Raw genomic sequence first — 23659 nt, 5'->3', positions numbered from 1 at the left:
ACAGAACCGTGAGATGCGATATCACTGGCAGAGTTGTTAAAGATCGTCGGTTAACCGCTGCCCTTATTGGACAAGGAAACTGAGCTCAGAGAGGCTCACTATAGCCGTTAATATGGCAGCTCCCATCTTCCCCCAGGCTCCCAGCGCCTTCGTGTTCACAAAGCCAAGGTCGCTGTCACCTGATGTTCTGCATACATGGTTATTTTTTGGAAACTTTACATTCAGATCTTGACATTCAGTGTGAGTTATGTTTTGTTTTGCTCGATTTGACCCAGTATTCAATACTCTCAAAAACATATTAAACCTTGATGGGGTGATTTGTTGTGTGCCTCCCTCCCAGATGGGAGCCACCTATTGCCTTGGTCACTGAACTTTCACTGCAGGAATTGGGGTTAGACTTAAAAAAAAAAAAAAGAATAAGCAGGGCAGAGCTTTATGACCCAACACTGAACATATCCATCCTGTCTGACAGAAGTTCTGGGGTCTATGCACTTTGGGAAGTAAGTTCCTTCCCACCTCGTCCCAGGCTCTGCCCGCCCCACTGACCAGAGAACTTGGATTTTTGTTCCATGAACATCAGCTAATGCTCAGTGAGGCCTCTCCCCGGCAGACTCTAGTTGAGAAACTGGGCTCCCTTATCCCGCTTCCGCTCTGACCATGGGTATCCCCGTCCCAGGACACCCTTAGCAATTTTTCTGTGTCCACAGCCGGCCCTCCTTCAGTGTCGCGGAGCTGGGGCAGAGGGGCCCGCACCAACCGGCTTGGAGGGTGGATGAGACACGACTTCTCAGACTCCAGGCGCCTCTCTCCTTTTGCCCCTTCCTGCGGGTACCTCCTGCGGGTACCTTCCTGCGGGTACGGGCCCGCACCAACCGGCTGGAGGGTGGATGAGACACGACTTCTCAGACTCCAGGCGCCTCTCTCGTTTTACCCCTTCCTGCGGGTACCTTCCTGCGGGTACCTCCACCCCGCCCTGAGAGGCAAAAGCTCCCTGGTCCCTGCTTCGTATCCCCATCCTTGCCTCTCCAGTCCCCGGGTCCTTCAACCGCCCAGTCGCCCGACAAGCCCTACATCAGGTGAGCTCTCACCTGGGGAGGGTGGGCAAGGGGCCGGGAGGCGGGGCAGGGGCGGACCTGGAGAGGTGGCCCCACCCTCGGGGGGCGTGGCAAGTCTGCAGGGCCAATGAGGCGGGGGGCTCGCCGCCCGGGGACGGGTGCCGCCAGCGCTGCTCCCTCCCCGCCTCCCCGCTCCGCCCCGCTTGGGTTTAAAGCCCTGCGGGCGGCTGGTGGCTGCGCTGCGAGCGCTGCGCGGCGCGAGGAGATGCAACTGGGCTCCGCGCCGCCGGCATCATGCGCCCCCCGCCCGCGCTGGCCCTGGCCGCGCTCTGCCTGCTGGCGCTGCCCGCCGCCGCCGCCGCCGCCTACTTCGGGTCAGTGCCCGCCGCGCCCCGGCCCGCCTGCCTCCCCCTCCTCCCGCTTCAACAAGGCCAACTTTTCCCTTCCGCTGGCCCCGGCCCTGGCGGGATCTCGAACTCAGACCTTAGCACCCAACCCCATCTCGGGGTGGGAGTTAGTGCCCAGAACTCCTCTGGCTTCCCGGACAGGTCCCGGATCGCACCTTCCAGCGTCCGAACTCTGGTCCCCTTCACCTCTGCTTTTCTCACCCAGTCCTGTCCGAGACCTCATCCTGCCCACTAAGCCGGATCTCGGATCCCGGTTCAAGCTCTGGGACTCTGCAGGCGTCTCGGACCTGGTGCCTGTGCGCCCCAGCGCGCCCTGTCCCTGCCGGTCCAAGGAGTCCCTCCCGCGCTCGGACGTCCTCTCCGATCCTCACTTGTGCCCTGTCCGTCCCCATCCTGGGCTCTGTCCAGCCACCAATCCTTGCCTGGGGCTCCCTTCACACCTTCTGCCTTAGCCCTGGGGAGCTGAGACCCGGAGGACTGGATGGATGGGTAGGGTGGGATGTTCGGGGGAGGGGATCGCGCTGATCCAAAAGGGATGGAGGAACCTTCAGATCGTGCGGAGAGTAGGAGGGAACCGTCTATGGGGGAAATCCAACCAAATCTCAGACCTGGCGTCAGGTGAATTCTCAGGAGAATGACGAAGAGAGTAAGGGGGAGGTGGTGTATATGATTGGAAAAGGAAGCTCTGAGCTGAGGGTGACATCTGGGGAGAGAATGGGTGGGACCGGGCAGTGTTTGGAGAGCAAGTTACAGGGTAACTGACCCTCCTTCTCTGAACCTGAATTGCAGGGACTTGGTAGAGGAGTTGGGGTCGTGGGTGCGAAGGGACTTTCCTGACCTCCCCCCCAAAGTCTGCTCTAAATATATACAGTCTGTTTCTTTAAATCATGGCACTTTTTGTGATCCTCACTCAAATCAAGGTGAGGCTTACAGTCTGACCCAAGCAAAGGCAAAAGCAAGCAAGCCAACAAAACCCAAAAAACATAAACCACCAAGCAAGTGACCTGCCAGAGACTGGTCTTCTGGACCTGGCAGGGAGGGGCAAATAAGGGTCAGAGAAGGTCTGAGAGGTCCCTCACAGGAATAGGGCTGCGGGCTAATTTCCAGGTCATGACCCCTGGTTAAAACATGCCTTGGCTGTGGGCAATGGCCTCTCTTGAAATATATAGGGGGTGGGGTGGGAGTAATGTCAGCCCAGACCCTAGGGCTCTGGGCTCAGCTTGCTGGGAAGACCACTTAGTCTCTGGCCTCAGTGTCCCCTTTTGTACAAAGAAGGGGCTGAACTTGGTGTGACTGAGCCCCTCTATCTGCTCTCTGTCAAGGGCACTGCACATTCATTTTGTTTCCCAATGATTTCAGGCTTGGAAAGGCACTGTTGCTGCCTCAGCAGACAGGATAAAATGGTCAGGCACAGTCTCTGGGTTCAATCCCCGATCCATCTACTTGCTAACTGTGTGAGTTTGGCCAAATCACTTAACCTCTCTGTACCTCAGTTTCTTATCTGTAAAATGAGGATAATAGTGCTTATTTCATATGAGTATCACGTGAGTCGGGCTTCCCTGGGGGCTCAGTAGTAAAGAATCCATCTGATCCCCTGGAGAAGATAGTAGCAACCCACCCCAGGATTCTTGCTTGGGAAATTCCGTGGACAAAGGAACCTGGTGGGTCATAGTCCCTAAAGTCGCAAAGCAGTCAGACACAACTTAGCGACTAAACAACAGCAAATCATGTGAGTTAGTACATGTAAAGCACTTAGAACAAGGTCTTTGTTGCTGTTTAGACCCTGACCCAGGGTCTCCTGCATTGCAGGCAGATTCTTTTGCCACCAGGGAAGCCTGAACAGGGTATAGCATATAGTAAACACACAACTAATGCTACTAACTATTAAGGAGATGAGGTAGAGTGTCTTGATATTTCAGCCCTGACAGGGGTTTCTGAGCTGGAATGGAGTGGGGTGATGGACAAATGGTGCCTGCAGCCTCTTGGATATCAGCTCATTTTCACAATCCTTTTGTTTGCTTGGGCTCAAGGGTTGAGGACGGGGCAAGGGCCAGGTGAGATGGGAGGAGAGGGGCTCCAGGAAGCTGAGACCACCCAAGCTGGTGTGGTTGGAAGGGAGAGGAGTTTGTGGCAGCGCCCAGGGTTAGAATTTGAGGGCTGTAAGCAATGGGGCAGTCTTGGAAACGAAAAGGGAAATCATAGATCGAGCATGAACTAGGGCTGAGATGGATCATATGAGTGTGAGTCCCTCTTCCAAGTTGTGATCTCCACTGGACATAGCTGGCAAAATGTACTCAAGCTACCATAACCCCAGTCTGGGGAGGAAGACACATTCTCAGAGATTAAGATAAAACTGGGGCTTCGTGCTGTTATGTGTTTGGTCTCAGAGAACAGACAGGAATAAGCCTAAATTCTCCCTGAGGAAGCCCTGTTGTGACTCAGTCAGGCCAGGTTTTCCATCCTACTATTTGAATTTGCTCTCTGGAAGGAATCTATATCAGTCATTCACACTGTAGTAAGAATAAGAGATAATGTGCTTCTCCCTTCTCCAGATTATTTGCATTTGAAATCTCATTTCTGACCATAAGATCAAGTGTCTTGTCATCCTGATAAAATTCAAACATCAGGAGAACAGGTAAGGCCAATCTTCTTAAGATTTTTAAAATCATCAAATCAGACTTAAGAGTTGGAAGTGACCCCCAAAGTTTCTCTGGTCTAACTCCCTGCTTCAAGCAGGTCATGTATTATTCCTATTTTTCAGATGAAGGGACCATCATCCCCAAGTCAGTGAGCCAGCAACTGCTTCTGGTGCTTTTGCATGAGTCTGGCACCTAATTCTGGTGTTGCTGATAGTATTACTATCAGTAGTATTACAGTAATTTTCTTATTCAGCCCCTCCGTCATCTGATCCTCAGACCCATTCTTGAGGTATACAGGATGGATGTAAATAGTTTTCAAAAGGAAACTGAGGGTGAGAAAGTTTCAGTGACTCACTCTGTGTCACACAGCAAGCTAGTGGGAGAGGCAGCATAGAAATCAGGTCCTGCTGCCAGTCTGGGCTCTTCATTTGACAGAGAGCATTAGCTACCAGAGCTAATATCATGTGGTCATCCAGGAGAGCCACAGCTGTAAAGGAGCTGCAGAGGGTGAAGTGGGGAGAGGGTTGCCTCCTTCTCCTATTTGGTTAACTCTGTTAGACACTCTTGGCTGTTGTGGGTTGGGTGGGGCCCCAACATTCTCCTCTGTCCTCAACAGTGAGATAGGATGCTATGAACTCTGCTCAGGTATCAGGTAGGCTCCCACAGATGGCATGATGACAGTGAGATGGGAGGTAGAAAGGTTTGTCCTAACTCCAGACCACTCCTCTGTGCTGTCCATGATCAAGTCACTTACCTCCAAGGTCTTTACCATCTGGAGGGCCTAAGGTTTCCTAACCAGACGGCTCTGGCTTGGACATCTAGGATTGCTCAAGAGTTCATGTTTTGGCTCAGTTGGCTTGGGAATTCTGAAAATATTAACTTCTGTGGTGTTTTATAAATGCATACTCACTGTATTATGTGATGAGCCGAGAATATGATAAGCCTTGTCATCCAATTCAGTCTTTAAGTCATGAATTTTGTGTCCAGAAATAGGTAATGTGGATGCAATTGTTAAAACTGTAGTTGACTCTGGTGGTGCTTTGTACACGTGTGGCCTCTGCACTGTTTGTGTTTCTTTCCTGTCTAAGGATGGTACAGATAGGTTTAGGAAAGCACAGTCTTAAGTAGTAGCTCAGATGGTAAAGAATCCACCTAGAATGCAGGAGACCTGTGTTCGATTCCTGGCTCAGGAAGATCCCTTGGAGAAGGAAATGGCAACCCACTCCAGTATCCTTGCCTGGAGAATCCCATGGACAGAGGAGCCTGGGGGGCTCTATTCCATGGGGTGGAAAAGAGTCAGACATGATTGAGCAACTAACACTGATCACTAATCTTTGCCTCTTGCCAGCTGTGTGACCTCAGGCACATGTCTTCACCTTTCTGAGCTTTGGCTGATGATAATACCCATCTTAAAGGCTGGTGTGAGGCTTGAGACAATGAATGAAAGGGCCTGACAGGGTGCCCAGCACATACTAAGCGCTCAGTACGGGCTCACTCTTGGTGGCTGCTGGGATTCTCATTATCTTCTTGGGTTGTAGAGGTGTCATTGTGCAGAAGCAAGGTACAACCTTAATTTTTTTCAAAACCAACATCACACACAATGAAATGCATGCATTCTAAGTGCACGAGTTGGGTTTTAACGAACGTATGCCTCTGTGTAAGCACCGCCTCAATTGCTGTATGGAACTGTACCATCATCGCAAAGGACTCCTCGTGTTTGTTTGCAGTCAGTACTCCCCCACCAGCCTCAGGTCACCACTTCCCTGCTTTCTGTCGCTTGAGACAGTTTTGCCTGTTGTAGAATTTCATATAAATGGAATCATAGAGTATATAGCCTTTTGAGTCTGAATTCTTTTGTGCAAAATAATGTTTTTGAAATTATCCACATGGTGGTATGTATCAGTAGCACTTTCCCTTTTTCCTTGCTGAGTAGTATTCTATTGTTTGGGTGTACCACAATTTGTTTATTCATTCACCAGTTGATGGACATTTGGGTTGTTTCCAGTTTGGGGCTCTTCCAAATAAAGCTGCTGTGAACATTCGTGTACATCCCTTTTGGTGGACAGATGTTTTTATTTCTCTTGGATATGCATCTAGGACTAGATTTCTGGATCTTATGGTATATATATTTAACTTTATAAGAAATGGTGGAATAGCGTTCCAAAGTGGTTGTACCACTTTACACAGTAATGTATGAGAGTTCTAGTTGCTCCATATTCTTTTCTGTTGTCAGTCTTAGTTTTGGTCTCATTGTGATTTTAATTTGCATTTTTCCATTGATGAATACTGTGCTGAACATTTTCTATGTGCACATCCATCATTTGAATATCTTTTTCATTGAGTTATTTGTCTTCTTATTATTGAGTTGTAAGGGTTCTTTACATATTTTGGATTTAAGTCCTTTATCAGGATTTATTGGCAATATTTTATCCCTGTCTGTAGCTTGCCTCTTCATTTTTCTTATTGTTACCTTGCAAAGAACACGATTTTTTAAAAACTCTTTCTAGACAGAGGAATTTTATTTATTCATGTTTTGGCCACGCCATGCAGCATGTGGGATCTTCCCTGACTGGTGACTGAACCTGTACCCCCTACATGGGGAGCACAGAGTTTCAACCACTGGACCACCAGGGAAATCCTGGAACAGAAGTTTTTAATTGTGATGAAGTACAATTTTTGAACTTTTCTTTGTATGGTCTGTGCTTTTTGTTTCTCCCATTCAAGAAATTTCTGTCCATTAGAGGTTGCAAAGATTTTGTCCTGTTTTCTTCTAGAAACTTCACAGTTTAGCCCTTACACTTAGGTCTATGATTGTTGGGGGGTTAACTTATATGGATGGTGTGAGGTAAGAATTGAAGTTTACTGTTTTCAGTAAATATAGATAAATGTAGATATCAACTTGTTACAGCACCTTTTGTCAAAAGGTGATCCTTTCTTTATTGTCATCTTTATCGCAAATCAATTGACCCAATATATGAGGGCTTATTTCTGGACTCTCTGTTCTATTTGGTAAGCTTATGGGCATGAACTTGAGCAAACTCCAGGAGATAGTGCAGGACCGGGAAGCCTGGCCTGCTGCAGTCCATGGGGTTGCAAAGAGTTGGACATGACTTTGCAACTGAACACCAACAACAAAGCTTATCTTTGGGCCAGTACCACAGTCTCGATTACTGCCACTGTGTGGTAAATCTTGAAACCAAGTACTATACATTCTGTCCTTTTTCAAAATTGTTTTGGCCATTCTATATCCTCTATGTTTCCACATAACTTTTAGTATCAACTTATTGATATCTGTAGGAAGGCCTGCTAGGATTTTGCTGGGGATTGCACTGAATCTGTAAGTCAATTTGCCTTCTGACAATATTGAGTCTATTGGTTTATAAACTGGCCATATCTCTCTTAGGAGAGCTTTTAAAATTTCTTTCAGTAGTGTTTTGTAATTTTCAGTGTATGGATCTTACAAACATTTAAGAAAATTTTCCTAAGTGTTTTATGTATTTGGATTTTTTTTGAACAGTGCTAGGAATTGACTGGGTCCTGAGAAAAACAGGGTTAGAGAGAAGAAAGGAAGAAATTTTACTGCTTTGGGGTGGTAGATTGCAAGCCAAACATCACTGATGAGAATCATTGAATTTGGGAAAGGAATTTAGACTAGCTTGTCTCTAGCTCGACACTAACTCTTGAGAAGCTGGGCTCTAGAGCTGAGGTCAAACCAGCCTCCTCCATGGATGGTGGTGAAGTTTCTGAGGCTGACGGAGGGAAACAGAGGAAAGAGAAGCAAGGGTTGGGGAGGGACTCCTGGGCTGGAAGCTCCTAAGAAAAGAGGTCCTGGTGCCTTTAGGCTTGTGTGCTCAGGTAGAAGTTGGGCTCAGGAGGAGGTGGGCCAGGTGCCGTGAGCGTCACCCTCACTTTGGTATCAGCCTAAGCAGGATGGGACACAGCCTAAGGCCCTGCTTTAGTGTAAGGAGCACTGGACTTGGAATCACACAGATAGAGTGCAAATCCTCCCGCCAACCACTTACTAACGGTGACCCAGGGCAAGTCAGTGGGCTGCTCTGACCTCAGTTTTCCCATCTATAAAACGGCTAATCCTTACCTCGTAGGGTTGTTATGAGGGTTTTGTGTATATAAGTGCTGAAATGCTATCCACATATATGGAGTCCAAGAAATCTAGTGGTCTGTCTTGGAGAATCCCAAGTAGAGGAGCATCTTTTTGACATTTGTTGCTTCCTCTCTTCCTCTTTTATCCCAATCATTGTATAATTTGAATCCTTCCTATGCCCTTTATGTGCATAATCTCATTTAACCAAATGACATCCCAGGAGGTAGGTGATGGTGGAATTCTCTCCCTTTAGAGGTGAATAGGGGGGAAAAGCTCAGACAGGCCAAGTGCCTTGCCCAGAGTCACAGAGCTACTGACGGGCTGCACCTAGACTTGAATTCTAGTCTGTTAGAATCCGGAGCCAACTTCTTCATCCCTCTCTCCTGCTGATGCCCAGCTGAGACCTGGGCAGCTCTGACCTGAGTCCTCCACCCTGTAGCCTCTTTCACTTGGCATATGTCATAGGTATCTCTGGCAGTACATGTCTTCAACTCTAGGTATGTTACCTAATTTTTTATGTGCTCATGTTTCGGATTCATGCATAGCATCCTTTAAGCAGAAGTCTTGGGACTCCGTTGTTGGTCAGCTCCCCCCACAATCCCTAGCATTGCCTCCTGGTCCATAGTGAGCGTCGGGGTGGGTAGTCCCCTTTCCTTTCTGCTGACCCTTCCTTGCCCCCTGAACCTCCCTCTCTGCCCTGTCTGTTGGCTATTTCTGCATGGCCCTCTCAGCATAAGCTGCCTGGCCATGACCTGGCCTCTGTCTGGACAGGAACAGGAAGCAAAGTGGCGAGCCCCCGTCAGACTCTGGAAGTCAGCCACACCTGACCTTCCGTGGGAATCCTGGGGGCAGCAGAGATGAGCTGGGGTGGGGGCCAGACACTTCAAGCCCAGACTCTCTCACTGGTAGACTTTCAAAGAGCCAAGAGAAAATCAAACCACCATATTCAGTCAGTCCTGGAAATTCCAAAGAGTCTAATTTAAGGGTAAGAGCAGAGAAGCTCCACTTTCCCCATAGTGACCATCCCTTTGAGGCCAGATGTGTATTATGTTATTTTTATATTAAAGATAATATGTATACCATGTATCACATAACATCCTTAGCCATGTGGAGGGCAGCAGCCAGTAATCAGACATGATTATTTTTGCAGAAAAACATCTACGCGTTGAGATAAAGACCATGAGCATTCTCACGTCGGTTTAGGTCAAGTCTTGCTGCCACATGAGTTCACCAGAACCATACCAAAAAAACTGTAGTTGTCCGAGCATCCTGGAGTCCTGAGTCATGGAAGAAATTTTGTGAACCTGCAGTAAACTTCCAGAACATCATCATGAGAGGAGGTGCAGGTTGAGTTTTAAAGAAATACCTGGGCCAAGTTGTCACTGCGTATCAAGGGAAGCTCTGGCTGACCAAGCATAGCTTGTCCCCCGAAACAGGTTCAGAGAGGCTGAGCTAGTCAGAGGAGTCAGGGTCTGACTGACTGAAACCAGACTGCCTGGAGATCTGGTACTGGTGAGAGTGTACTCCAGTTCCCAATCTGAGGGCTGGGGAGGGTGAGGCCACAGGGCAGCTCCTTCAAAGCCACTCCCTTCCGGAGCCACGCCCTTCCGGAGCAAGGCTTGAGTTTGGGGAGATTTCATGGTGGGATTGGGGGTCACTGGGTGACCTCTGCAGCCTGGGACTGAGACAGCAGGGAAGCCAGTGACTTGGGCCTGGAGGGCTGGGAAGAAGCTGAGGAAGAGCCTGGACATATACCCTCTGCTTGGTCCTCTGAGGGATGTATGCAGTCAGCAGGTGTTGGGCTGGGGCTGGGGGACCTCTGGGGATGAGAAACCAGGACCTCTCCTAAGGGGGTTACAGGCTACTTGGAGAGACTCTCTCTACAGCCCTGAGGAGGAAGGAAAAAAAGCGTGAACCATGCAGAACTAACGGTGCTATAATCCCAAAAAACTGAGAGACGTCAGAGAAGTTGGATGGTTAGAGTGGGATGGGGCTGGCAAGTAAGGAGGACTTCTGGAAGAGGCAGACAAACATCTTAGCCTATTAAAGCTGGATGGGGCCTCAGGATCGCCTTTCCCATTCCCTGCGTTTTTGAGTCAAGTGTTGAAAAAAGCTGTGGTTATGAGTCCCGGGGATCCATGAGGGCTTTGTGGACTGGGGAAGGCAACCTAGGTAGCGGTTATATCATGAAGAAAGGCATGGAGGTTGGATTACTTTAGCCAAGACAGGAGGACAAGCAAGAGCCTGGCCTGAGATGAGGGGCCTTTTGCTACAGCCCTCGTTGGCTCTGCATCCAGGACAGTCCAGCGCAGGAACTTGCTCTGGTCCTGCTCTGGAAGACCCTACTCTCTTCCCAAGGAAGCTTTTTACAACTCCATCCATCCCCCGGGGCTGTCCTGACCACTCTGGCCCTCACCAGGTCTATTCAGGGAAGGGTTTCTTGACGAGGTGGAAGTTCCTGCCCTCTTTAGAGGGGAGGGGTTTGGAGAGGCGTGGGCCATTCCTGGGTCCCGCCTGCAGACAAATGGAAGCTGCATGGAACCTGCAGCCTGGGACATCTCCTGGAGCATCTGTGAACAATGGAATTGTCCTCATCACAGGCGGTTGCACATGGGGCATTCACCAGCGGCCAAGCTCTCAGGGCCCGCAGCCCGCCTGAGCCTGCCTGTCCTCATTGAGGAGGGTGACCACCCAAGAGCCTGCCAAGCTGGTTAGTTGGTCAGCTTACCATGGTTAAAAAATACTTGGCCGAAGTCACCCAGCCCATGAGCCAGGTCCCATGGTTGGGGCAGAGCTGGTGGGGGTGTTGCTTGCCCCATGGTGATACAGCCTCAGTGACTACTTGCTTTTCTCTGCAGTTGCCACACTGTGTCTTCCAAACTGTTAATACTCCTCTGCTGGCTCAGGGCTGGGCCTGTGAACCCAAGAAGCTGGGGAAGTTTATCTTAAGCCTTCCAGCCCCTCTTTTCCCTTCCCCTTCCCTTCCTTACCCCAGGCTTCCCCTTTCTCTCTTCATGATCCCAGACTCTCTCCTTTCAGCTTCTCTTATCTAGCAAAGTGTTCTCAGGCACTAGCCTTATTATATCAGACCGTCACACTTCAGTATGAATTGGCAGTCCACTTCTCTAAGTTTTATTTTTGACTCTTGGCTGAAGAGAAACTCAGTTTTAGACCAGAGTCCTTCTCTCCCTTTAACTGCCCAGGGGGCCTGAGGAGGAGACCTGACCAAGCTTCCATTCCTTCTGTCCTACCCATCTCGTGTTCCTATCACCCTGGACATTTACTATGATGATGGCTGATTCTGTTTCCCTGAAATATTACATTAAAATGGAAAGCAGAAACTCTCAGTCTTGACAGATGCAGTCAGGAGACCTGGGGTGCAGACCCAGGCTTGCCATTAACTCAGGGTCATCTGAGACAAAAAAAAAAAAACCCTTAGATGAAACTCCAGAGCACCAGAGAAGTCAAAACAGAGACCTATCGACTTGGTAAACCTCTGGCCCTTCCTGCCTGCCCTCAGGAGGTTCTGGGGTAGCTTCCAGGAGGCATTAGGGCAAAACTTCTGGACTAGGTGATCCTGAAGGGTTTCCCGAGTCCTGGAATGTACTGATTCAAATAATGTACGTTTGGACACTGCCAGGGAACGAGGGGAGATGTTTATCACCCCAGACTTGTGTGGGGCTGGGAGGCCACCCCTCCATAGCCACCATGCCACCTGATTTGTAGTGTACGTGCCAAAGACCAAGACCCTCTCCTCATCTCCAGCCTGAGCCTGAGTGCAGTGGGAGGGAGACAGGAGGAGGAAGCAGAAAGCATTTCCTCCACAGATGTTGCACCAGCCACGCTCTAAATATCCGAGATTGTTGAGATGCAAAGCAAGCTGGTTGGGCGGGCTGCTTGCTGCCCACTTAGCTCCTGAGTACATAGTCCATGATGCCATCCTCCGCAGGCATCCCCTGGAAAACAGGAAGTGGAGCGGTTCTTGGAGAGACAAAACCCACAGCTGGGCCAGGCTCTTTTCTCTCTGAGCCAGGGGTGGGCTGGGGGATGAGGCTCTGGGGTGGGCTCCAGGGTGGGGCGGGGGGAGGTGTAGTGATTCAGTCCTCGAGGTTCTGAGGCAGAGAGCTGGGGAGGAAAGGAAGGCTGCGACCCAGACAGGGATGTAGTGAGCAGTCTGGTGGCTTTTGGTTTTCTTTGGCCTGAAGCTGATGCTCAGCATTGAAATTTAAATAAGTGAGTGAGTGAAAGGAGTGGGGAGCAGGACTTGGAATAAAGGTGGGAAACGGTACCTGCCAAATTTGCCATTAAGGTTGCTCGCTAAGGACATCTTCTTGGAGGAGGTATGAGGTGACAGTGAGTCTTGTCAAGGAGAGAGGAATGTGAAGGATGGAGGGAGGGAGGTGCTTCTCAGGAGCATAAACCTCGGGGGCCCCTCAGATGACAGAGGGGAGAGGAGCCGGGGGTGTTGAGGGTTCCCCTCCCCACTGTTCTGAAAAAGGACTGCCTGGAGCCACGTGCCCTCTTCCTGGCCCAGACACTGCCCTCACTAACTCTCCCCTTCAGGGAAGAGGTGGGGAGTGGAGGGCGTGGGTTGGGGTGGGGAGTGTGTGTGTTTAGGGGTGCTTAGTGAGGGCAGGAGAGGTGGGCTGAGATATTTGAGATGAAAGCACAAAAGGCCCACTTACCATGCAAATGGCCCTGCAGCGGAAACCTGTTATCAGGAGGATCTAATAGGGTTTTTCAGGGCCAAGTCCAATGCTCCAGGCAGGGCAAGGCTTTCCTGGTTCCCAGGTAACTGCCTGCAGTTGGCACAGGCCCGGGTGCCAGGCACACCTCCTGGTCCCTCCAGCTAAGGGTCCAGACAGGTTGCCCTTACCCAGCACCCTGGGAACCGCCAGTCTTGTCCTGTGGCACCTACCTGCTCACCCACCCACATCCTAGGGGTGGCCTCCTCTGGAACCATCGGACCCTCTCAAGCAGAAACATGGATGGGGGTGGGGTTGGAAGAACAGAGCCAGGCACCTCCAGTGAGGCATCTCCCCCTGCTCGGCCTTCTCCAGCGAGCTCCTGAGAGCTTCCTCCTGCCCCCTCGCCACCCCAGGCCTCCCACTGCAGGCAGGAGGAGCCTGGCTGAGGTCAGGTTTTTACCCTGATGGTGTTAGGAGATCTGATCCGGTTCCTGAGCAGCTACTGATGGTTCCCCCAGGAGCTGGGCTGGTTCAAAGCCTTCTCCTTCCCCTGCCCCCTTGGGGTCTGGGGTCCTCACAACCTTGAGGTTGTGACGGCATGTCCCAGCACCCAGCACAGCACCTGGCACATAGCAGATGCTTAAGAATAACACTTACGGGACTTCCCTGATGGTCAATGGCTGAGACTCGGAGCTCCCAATGCAGGGGGGCCAGGTTTAATCCCTGGTCAGGGAATTAGATCTTGCATGCCACAACAAAGGCTGAAGATCCTGTGTGCTACAACTAAGACCCAGGACAGCCAAATACATTTTTTTTTTTTTAAAGGAAAATGACAGTTCTTGTAAGCTTACACTTCTTGTAAGCTCCAATGACCTGGAGCTTACTGTGTGCCAGGCACTGTTCTAAGAGCTTTACAGATGTTAATTCATTTAATCTTCACAATATGCTTAGCTGCTCAGTCCTGTCTGATACTTTGTGACCCCATGGATGTAGCCTGCCAGGCTCCTCTGTCCATGGGATTCCCCAGGCAAGAGTACTGGAGTGGGTAACCATGCCCTCCTCCAGGGGATCTTCCTGACACAGGTATGGAACCTGGATCTCCTGCATTGCAGGTGGATTCTTTACTGTCTGAGCCACCGGGGAACCCCAGTCTTCACAACAACCATGTGAAAGGTCCTGTGATGTCTGCCTGTCACAGGCGAGGCACAGAGAGGTGAAGCGCCTTGCCCAAGGTGGCACAGCTAGTAAGAGGTAGAGGTGGGATTTGAGCCGAGGCAGTCTGGCTGTGGTCTGGCTCTCCCGCTAGACAAGGTGTATTTGTTGTATAGAATGAGCTTGGGGCTGAGAGGACATCCCTGGGGTCACCAGTGAGTGAGGGCAGACCTGGGACCAGACTCCCCAGAGCTAAACAGCCTTGAGGGTCCTTGGGTCCCCACACTCTAGGAGATTGTGGGTGATCATTCCAGGAGGAACTTCTAGTTCTGCTCATGGGTTTGGTGGTCCCTGGGGTCCTGTTGATGCTAGACCAATGCTTCCCCCAAAGCCTGGGAGAAGCTGCTTTTGCTTCCTTCAAGGTCATCCCAGATGGAGCAGCTTTAAAAAACAAAATATAATTATGTATTTATTTACTTGGCTATGTCGGGTCTTAGCTGCTGTGTGTGGGCTCCAGAGTAGGGCTCAGTAGTTGTGGCATCTGGGCTTAGTTGCTCTGCAGCATGTGGGATCCTAGCTCCCTGACCAGGGATTGAACCCACATCCTCTGCTTTGGAAGGTGGATTCTTAACCACTGGACCCCCTGGGAAATGCCCTAGATGGAGCAGCTTTAGCCAAAACTATGGATGGGGTGAGCCTTGGACAAGGTGAAAGGAGGCAGGGGTGAGAAAGGCTGGGTGATTGCAAGGGGTGCTTGGGAAGGTGGGATGTGAGATGAAGTCCTGAGGGGCACCCTTTACTTTTTCCCACTTTGGAGGGAGACAGGTAGCCTGGGAAGTGACTGGAGAGTTTCTGGGGTCAAAGCCAATGGCATCTCATTGTGTGTGAGTGGGGACTTCTGGTCTTATCATCCTGAGCACCAAGGGCCATTGGCTAAGGGTGCAGAGGGCAGAGGGGCGCAGGCTGGGGACAAAGAGGAGAGGAGAATGGAGCTGGTCACATGGGGTCGCTGCTTTCCTAATGGGCCGTGAGAGGCTGCATTCAGCCTGAAAGAGCCCAATAGGAAACAGGAATGGGGGAGACAGACCAGCTGGGCCAAAGCAGGTACAATCGATGAAGGCGAGGTTGTCCTGTGTGGCTCAGGGGCACTTGAATCAGGCAGAGGGCTGAAGGCACTCTTGTCCCTCAGTCTGGAAGGGCAATTGGCAAGTTCACAGATTATCCATCCTCTGTGCTTCAGTTCTGAACACTGGTCACTTGCTTGGTTGATAGCATCTGACCTGACCAGGGGGCAGTGTCTTCATTACAACCACAGGTTTTGTCTTGATGCTTACTTGAACTCTGATTTTTCATCTGAACCTCAAGGAGCTCAACTAACGTGGGGGATGGAGATTTTTGCAGAAGGGCCTAGTGGATGGGGTTCTCAGGCCTGGGGTGCCAGAAAGGATGGTTTCTTAAAGGAGAACTGATCATGCCCATGGACCCTGGAACAGACTGGAACCTCCAAAACCTATAATTCTCCTGAGGTCCAAGAAGAAACCATCTCTAGCAGATACCTTGGCATCCATAGGGCGTGTGTTACAGCGTTTACTAGCACAGTTTAAGGAAACCAGTTGAAGTATTTTCCAAGTTTAATGTCACAGTACTCTTTCTTCAAAGGAAAAATGATCCCAGACTGCAACATAGAAAACAAATATTGGGTTGGCCAAAAAGATCATTCGGGTTTTTCCATAACATCTTACAATAAAACTTGAACAAATTTTTTGGCCAACCCAGTAAAAGGGAAACTGGGTGGTATGTCTCTCAACTGTCTTCCTAGGCCCTTAAGGGGGTCCCTGAGGCTGTGAGGGGGTACTTTTTGAGAGCAACCCTGGGCAGACCAGAGCCCAGTGTGGCCTGAGGCTCCTGTGCGGTTGACTGCCTTTCCTGACCATTAATCGCTACTAAGTGTCATTACTGCTAATAAAATTAACCGACTTTATACTGGACTCCTGGGGCCATCAATCACAGGGCCAATTACACGAAATTAAAAAACACAAGGAACTGTTGATGGGGGAAAAGGTGTTTGCTGAGCCGAGCTCACAAGGACAGCCCAGGGAGTGTGGTACTCCACAGCTATCAGGAGGTTGACTCCCAGCCTTGATGTTGTTCTATAGACAGCAGTGTCTCAAGCAAGAACAGTGATGACCACAGGGAGACTATGGGGCCAGGGACTGAAAAGCTCCCGAAATTCTCCCTCCCATTTTTACTTCTGCTTTTCTCTCTCTGTTTGAGTCACTTTTTCTCTCTCTTTGGATCAGCTTTCTCTGTATCTCCTGAATTACAAGCCCAGTCACCCAAAGAAAGAGAGAAAGCAACTGAGTGCTCTAAGTCAAATTCCAAATTCCCAGAGAAAGAATGGATTGGCCCAGTGTGGGTCATGTGATCCTCAGTGGTCCAATCAACAGGCCAGAGCAGCAAGGTCACATGGTATAAAATGGCTGACAGGGTAACCATGGTGGTAGAAAGACCAGGTAGGCAGCCAACCCAACAGGTGTCTGCAAGAGTAATTTAAGGGACTTAGTAATAAGCACTCAAAATATGGTAGATATGGGAATTCCCTGGTGGTCCAGGGATAACAACTCAGCATTTTCACTGTCGGGACCAGCTTCAATCCCTAACTGGAAACTAAAATCCCACAAGCCATGCAGCACAGCCAAAAAAACCCAAAACCATGGTAGATAATATTGTGTAGTAGAATATAAGTTATATATTATATAATATAGGTCTAATGATATAAAAATAATATGCAAATGTCATTTGAGACAAACCTTGAAGGATGTGCAGCCCTGTTGGCCCCAAATTCCCAGCATTCCCTGCTTGTCCTCTTACCTGTCAATCACTACTACAAGGGAGGTCCCAATTTCTGAAACACAAGAACTGCCTGAGCAGAAATTGTCCTTCACACCCGCCGCTGGTGTGGGGAGGAAGACATTTGAGGGGCTGGATGGCTGCTGTGCCCTTTGCTCCTGCAGCCCCCAAGCTGCCCTCCACACTGGAGGCTGGTCAGGGTGGGGCCTCCTGGGCTAGAGTTGACATCAGGTTCTGCTCTGGACCTGCCAAGGGTCGAGCTCTAAGGCAGGTTTCCTGCCAGACTGCAGGGAGGGGTTTGGGTGTAGACCTGGTGGACTGGAAACTTACCCATTTGCCCCCAGATTAATGATTAACGGGTCCCTGCCCTCACCCTGTCTGGGAGGGGAGCCCAGGGCCAGGCTGGGCCGGGAGGAGCCTGATAGCATCTGTCTCTACTCAGGAGTTTCGGAGATATGCTCCACACTGGGTTGGCTGCACCTGATGCATTTGGAATCTACAGGTACTCTTTGGGGGCACTTGGGGACTGGCCAGGACCCACACCCCCCCCTGGGGCAGACAGGCAGGGTGTGGCATCCAGCCAGATGTCCTGGCTGGGGCAGGTGGCTCCAAACAGGAGAGCCATGCCCTTGGCTCTGTGGGATGTGGGCTTCTCTGAGCACTCAGGGCTGGCCACAGGGCCTGCCTTGGCTGGTGGTGCTTGAGCACAAATGCCAAGTGTCACATCCAAGCAGGAGCTTAAGAGCCAGCACCTGCTTCCACCTTTGATCTTTTCCCATGGTTATAAGGCCAGCATATTCCAGAAAGGGGCGGCATCCTGGTTGCCAGATTGATGTATATGTCCCACCCACACCGAGGGCCACCAGGGTCCAGGAAACAGCAGATAACTTGAACTGGGAGAAACATCTCATGGATCGCTTCTGGAGGGAGGGAAGGTGAGCTCTATTAGTAGTCCTCACCTTGCTGCTGATCTGCTGTGAAAAGAGGGCTAGTCAGCACCTCTTTGTAAAACCTAAAACCTTTGTTTCCTTATCTGGACAATGGGAAGATTCTGGCCAGGTTAGAGAGTAAAGCATCTTGCAAGAGGAAAGAGTTGAGAAACTCCAGCCAGGGGGAAAGTGAAACTGCAAGTCCAAGACTCTGTGGTTAGTAACTTTTCATACAATCCTCCCAGCAGTGCAGGAGGTGGAGAGGATCACTCTTTCCAATTCCCAGAGGAGAAAAATCAGTCCTTCTGGATGACACAGCTAGGAAGTGACAGTCAAGCCACTGGAACATGGCAGCCTGACTCAAGCATCCCTGGACTTCAGATACAGCAGAAGAAGTCAGGGGCTGATAGCCGGATGGAAATGCAGCTTCTTCATCTGCATCCACCTGTCCATCCATCCACCCACCCTTCCTTCATCTCTCCATCCTTCCAATCTTCCATCCATTCGGGTATTCCCCAAGTATCTCTTGGTAGCAGACATGGAGTGGCCAGATGGTTAAAAATCTATGGGTATTGTAGAGACAAGTTAGGTTGGCCTGGTGTTACTTGGGCAGCTACCTAATGTAAGGGGGAGAGGGATGCCAGGGCCATTGGCCGGACACCTTCTCAGTGGCTACATCCTTCTGCCACCCCCTCTTAGCAATATGGCTCTCCCTTCCTGGAAGCAGCTAATAACTACATGCAGTATTTCCCAAATTGCCCTGATTCTCAATGCTGCCCAGGGAATGTGGTAAATGTACAGATTCCCAGGCCCTATTCTAGACCAAGAGAAGCAGAACTGTTAAGTATAGATCCTAGGCATCTGTATTTTTTTTGGAGTTTAAAAGAAAAAAATTTTTCTAATTAAAAAGGTTTTTTTTTGCCACACTATGTGGCATGTGGGATCATAGTTTCCTAACCAGGGACTGAACCCATACCCGCTGTGTTGGAAGCATGGGGTCTTAGCCACTGAATCACCAGAAAAGTCCTGGGCATCTGTATTTTAAGTAAGCATGCCATATGATTTTTCTGATTCAGCAAGTTTGGGAAACAAGGTGGATAAGAAGTGCAGAGACTTTGGCTTCCAGAAAACTTGAGTTTGAAATCTTGCACTCACCCTTGTTTTATGCACCTTGGTTTCCTCCTCTGTAAAATGGGGTCAGCCTCCCTCCCAGAGGCCAAATAATCCAGCCCCCAAGAAGGCCCCCTTCCCCTCACATGTCCCCCATCCTTAGGGATTGTCATCTTTCACCTTCAATCACAACCCCCCAGGGTCACTGGTCTCCCTTCTCTTGCTCCCTTTAGACTGACCGGGCGGGAGGTCCTGACGCCCTTCCCCGGGCTGGGCACTGCTGCCCCAGCACAGGGTGGGGCCCACCTGAAGCAGTGCGACCTCCTAAAGTTGTCCCGCCGGCAGAAGCAGCTCTGTCGGCGGGAGCCAGGCTTGGCTGAGACCCTGCAGGACGCCGCGCACCTCAGCCTGCTCGAGTGCCAGTTTCAGTTCCGGCATGAGCGCTGGAACTGCAGCCTGGAGGGGAGGACGGGGCTGCTCAAGAGAGGTAGGGAGGAGGGTGGGGAGGAGGGTGAGAAGAAGGAGCCAGGGGAGGAGAATTGGGAGGAAGAGGCTTGGAGCAGGAGGGTCGGGGGGAGAACCTAGAGGAGGAGGGCTGCCTTCCCCGCTCCCCAGGCCCCTGTCCCCAGTCCACGATGCTTTTATGAACCCAGCTCAGAAACAGGTTGGTCCAACTTGCTCACACATCACCTTGGAGTCAAGATCAGTGGTTTAGCCCAGCTATGGCGCTCACCAGGTGCCTAAGTCACTTCTCTGCATCTGTGTTTTCATCTGTTCAGTAGAAGAAGCAGCTCTCATCCTGCCGCCCTGAGAACCTGGGCACACACCCTTCAGGGAACAGGAAGCTCCATTTAGACAGCAACTTGCAGCCTGAGTTTAAGGGGTGGGCGACAGGGCAAGTGCCCTGAACTGTGTCCTCGGGGTCACACGCCCCTCGTGTTCACCACAGCAGCCCCTCCCTCCAGCCCATCTATCCTCAGAGGGCAGCTCACAGCCCCTGAGTCCACTCTCCTCCTCCCTCCCAATCCCACCCCTTGGCCCGGCCCAGGTTTCAAGGAGACGGCCTTCCTGTATGCGGTGTCCGCGGCCGCCCTCACGCACACTCTGGCCCGGGCCTGCAGCGCTGGCCGCATGGAGCGGTGCACCTGTGATGACTCCCCGGGCCTCGAGAGCCGGCAAGCCTGGCAGTGGGGTGTGTGTGGTGACAACCTCAAGTATAGCACCAAGTTCCTGAACAACTTCCTGGGGCCCAAGAGAGGAAGCAAAGATCTGCGGGCGCGGACAGACGCCCACAACACCCACGTGGGCATCAAGGTGAGTGCATCGCTGGGTGCAGAGCCGGGGAGCCGGGTCTCTAGGAGGCCAGTACTCCCCCTACTACCTCCCCCCTCCCCGCCACAGGACACACACAGAGGCGGTCCAGGATGAGCCTCATCCTTTCAACCAGTGTTCCTCGGGCATCTACTCTGGATGGTTGTCAAGTACCAGGCAGTGGGGAAGAGTCCTGGGCATCATAGGCTGATGGGCAGCAGGTGGGAGCCTGGCTCGGTGAGGCAGGAACGTGTTTGGAGAAGGGTCTCCATTCCAAGCACTGCCCTTCCTGGAGGCCCTAGGAGCCAATGCTGTTTTAAAACTGATCTGGTACAACCCCTGGCCCTCCTCCCTTTTACAGATGGGAAGACAGAGAAGGCCCAGAGAGGGGAGGGCCTTAGCTGAGGTCACACAGCAGTGGAAAGACTGGAGGGTAAAAAGTATCCAGGTCTGTTGGGACCGGGAAGCTGGGAGAAGCTCGGGCTCTATTTCTTTAAGAGACTGAGTTCTGTGTCCTGTGTTCTCATCACTGAGTTGGTATAAACCAGGGCTGCTGTGTTCAGTTGTGCAAGCTGTCTGCTCCACAGTAACTTTGGGCCAGGGGAAGTGCTGGGGGTGAGATCCAGCCCCTGCTGCTCTCACCAAAGTGTGAGGACTGTCTCTGCCCATGAGGAGGGGCGCCTAGAGCTAGTTTGCACTAATGCGCCACGTGGGCCAGCTTGAGTTTTAGCTGCCCGCCCCATGTGGACCTCCCCTGTCTCTCTCCCATCCTCCTGTGGCTCCCCGGCCACAGCTGGTGCTCCGGGGGCTGCGGCCTGGAGGCCCCTGACCACGCCTCCCTCCTGCCTCTCCTCGCAGGCCGTGAAGAGTGGCCTCCGGACCACGTGTAAGTGCCATGGCGTGTCTGGCTCCTGCGCCGTGCGCACCTGCTGGAAGCAGCTGTCCCCGTTCCGCGAGACAGGCCAGGTGCTGAAGCTGCGCTACGACTCAGCCGTCAAGGTGTCCAGTGCCACCAATGAGGCCTTGGGCCGCCTGGAGCTGTGGGCACCGGCCAGACCAGGCAGCCCCACCCAGGGCCCCGCGCCGCGGCCCGGGGACCTGGTCTACATGGAGGACTCCCCCAGTTTCTGCCGGCCCAGCAAGTACTCGCCTGGCACAGGGGGCAGGGTGTGTTCCCGCGAGGCCAGCTGCAGCAGCCTGTGCTGCGGGCGGGGCTACGACACCCAGAGCCGCCTGGCGGCCTTCTCCTGCCACTGCCAGGTGCAGTGGTGCTGCTACGTGGAGTGCCAGCAGTGTGTGCGGGAGGAGCTTGTATACACCTGTAAGCACTAGGCCCGCTGCCCAGTGTGCCAGCCGGGCGCTGCCAGGACCTCCCATGGCACCGGGCCACCTCCAGGCCGCCCAGCTGTCCAGCCGCTCCCCCTCCCGCCGCGCTCCCGCCGACCCAGGCCGAAGCGCGTGTCATGCGCATGATCACCCACGTGCGTGCCAGCGCACTCATGCGCCTCTCTCCATTGGCTCCCATCAGTCTTCCCCTCTCTCAGCTCTCAGCAAGGAGAGCCCCACCCGTGAACCTGAGGGTCCCCAGCCTGGTTGAGGACTTGGAGCAGGAAGGCAGAGCGGAAAGGATGTAGAGGGAACTAAGGGAGACCCAGAGGAGGGCAGGACTGAGGTTTTAGAGAGGAGAGAGAGTACATCTCGCCATCACGAATCCTGGGATTAGTGGCCTAAAGCCAGCCGGAGGTTGGGAGGTGATCTTCTCAGCCAAGAAGGCCCAGGGAGGCAAGGTCAGCTGGAAGCTAAGGCTGGAGTCTGGCTGGGATGGGTCAGGTCAGCCCTCAGGCCCCAGCCAGGTGATAGTCAACCCCGGGAGCTCATATACCTTCATTTCCCTACCCTGGAGCTTTGCTGTGCTAGAGATGGGAGGAAAGGCCAGGTGGTAGGAGCTGCTGGTCTGGAGAAAGGAAAGCAGGAGTCAGATATGTGCCCTGGATCCTTGTGATTTGGTTTTTAAAGTATGCCTCCACCATCCCTCATTCTCACCTTGAGAGCTGAGTAATCCACACCCAACCAGCCCTGCTCAGTAAAAACACCAGTGGACGTGAGCCCAGTAGAAGAGCCAGTCCCCAGGGTGAGGCTCAGACAGTACACCGAGGTTGCCCAGGGAGACAGAGACCCCCTCAGTTTCTCAGCCCCCCCTTCCCCATGAGCCCACTTGGGTCAACTCCCTGTAGCTGGGGTCGCCCTGTGTGGTGAGGCCCTGCACAGCTGGCATTTATGATATACGAGAGTTGGTTATGAGTTTTGATTCAGTTACATTTCTCCTACAGCTACTCATCTAATTAAGGCTTTTGCTTGGGCAGGAGTTATGAACGTGGGAAGTGTTTGCTAAGCTGGGCTCATTGGGGGCCCCTTTCATTTACTAAGGGCCCCCCCACCTAGGCTCTTACCTGAGGAAGAGAAGTGGCTGCTAATTCCTTCTGATACTGTGGACATTTCCAGGGCTACCTACTAAGGCCCTGGGAGGGAGGCGAGAGGAACTGGTACTACCCGCTCCAACATGCAGGCACGCCCCTGGGACCTGCCAGGCTGAGGGCTCTCATTCAGCAGCACACACCTCTCTGGATCAGGATGCAGACCTTGCAGGGGTCACTTCACTGGAAGCTGTGTGCTTTCCCAGAGCAGGGCCCAATGCCAGCCGGGAGGAAGTGACCTCCTTCGGGACGCCCTTGGCTGCTCTGCTGGCCCTGCCGCGCCCTCTGTCAGCTTCCTTTCTCCCTGAACCCAGAGTTGCTGACCCTTTGCCGGGACAGGAAACTTCGGAATCAGCCAAGTGCTGAGAAACCATCTGTGCAAGCCCCAGGAAGCAGCCCCTGGGGGCTCCCTGTGATCTCCGAGGGCCTGCCCTGTCTTCGGTGGATCACGCAGCCTCCTGAGGGATGCTGGAAGGATCTTTGGCTGCAGAGGCTCTGATGAGAAGCCCTACTGACCTGAGACCTCTCCCGAGAGTGACTTCGCTGACCCTAGCAGCAGGCCCGCATCTTGGCAGGAAGAGAAGAAGGAGAAAGGGCTGTCTCCCCAGTTCCCTCCACACCCCCATTGCATGAAGATTCTCTGTCTGCCTGCCCAGTCCATCCTTCTCCTCTGAGACCCCAGCTCTGTCTCTACCATGGCTCAGCCCGAGGCATGAGGCAGCAGGAAGAGGGGGCCTGATCCTCTGACATGCCATTCGCACCCCAGGCCCACGGCCAGCAGTGCAGGGGTGACAGGAAGATAAAGGTTAGATAGACCCTGAGGGACTGAGGCCACGGCTGGCCAGTAACACTGACCAAGCCTAGGATGATGCGGTTCAGGGCCCCTCAGCCTCTCAGGTCCTCGCTGTCCAGCTGTCTCTCCTCTCCTCCTTCCCTGCTCCC

The 23659-nt window shown here is 52.2% G+C and overlaps 1 protein-coding gene across 1 annotated transcript; it reads left to right on the top strand.

Moving 5' to 3' along the window:
- On the top strand, positions 113–22544 carry WNT9B (Wnt family member 9B). The gene is made up of 8 exons (XM_018064015.1): positions 113–168; positions 708–855; positions 1030–1076; positions 1271–1429; positions 1668–1835; positions 19052–19419; positions 19981–20246; positions 21102–22544. Exons 1-8 carry the CDS (start codon positions 113–115, stop codon positions 21573–21575), a joined length of 1686 nt encoding a protein of 561 aa, XP_017919504.1. The 3' UTR covers positions 21576–22544.

Source organism: Capra hircus, chromosome 19, assembly GCF_001704415.2.
Source record: "Capra hircus breed San Clemente chromosome 19, ASM170441v1, whole genome shotgun sequence".
NCBI lineage: Eukaryota > Metazoa > Chordata > Mammalia > Artiodactyla > Bovidae > Capra > Capra hircus.
Note: the sequence above shows the minus strand (reverse complement) of the source record. Positions and strands in the feature narration are given on the sequence as shown.

What these genes read in the sequence shown, in the direction of transcription:
- WNT9B (XM_018064015.1), top strand. Translation starts at nt 113, where the DNA reads ATGGCAGCTCCCATCTTCCCCCAGGCTCCCAGCGCCTTCGTGTTCACA. An exon ending in CTGCGGGTACCTTCCTGCGG is followed by an intron (nt 856 to 1,029) that starts GTACGGGCCCGC and finishes TTGCCTCTCCAG; the next exon opens with TCCCCGGGTCCTTCAACCGC. An exon ending in GCCGCCGCCGCCTACTTCGG is followed by an intron (nt 1,430 to 1,667) that starts GTCAGTGCCCGC and finishes TTTCTCACCCAG; the next exon opens with TCCTGTCCGAGACCTCATCC.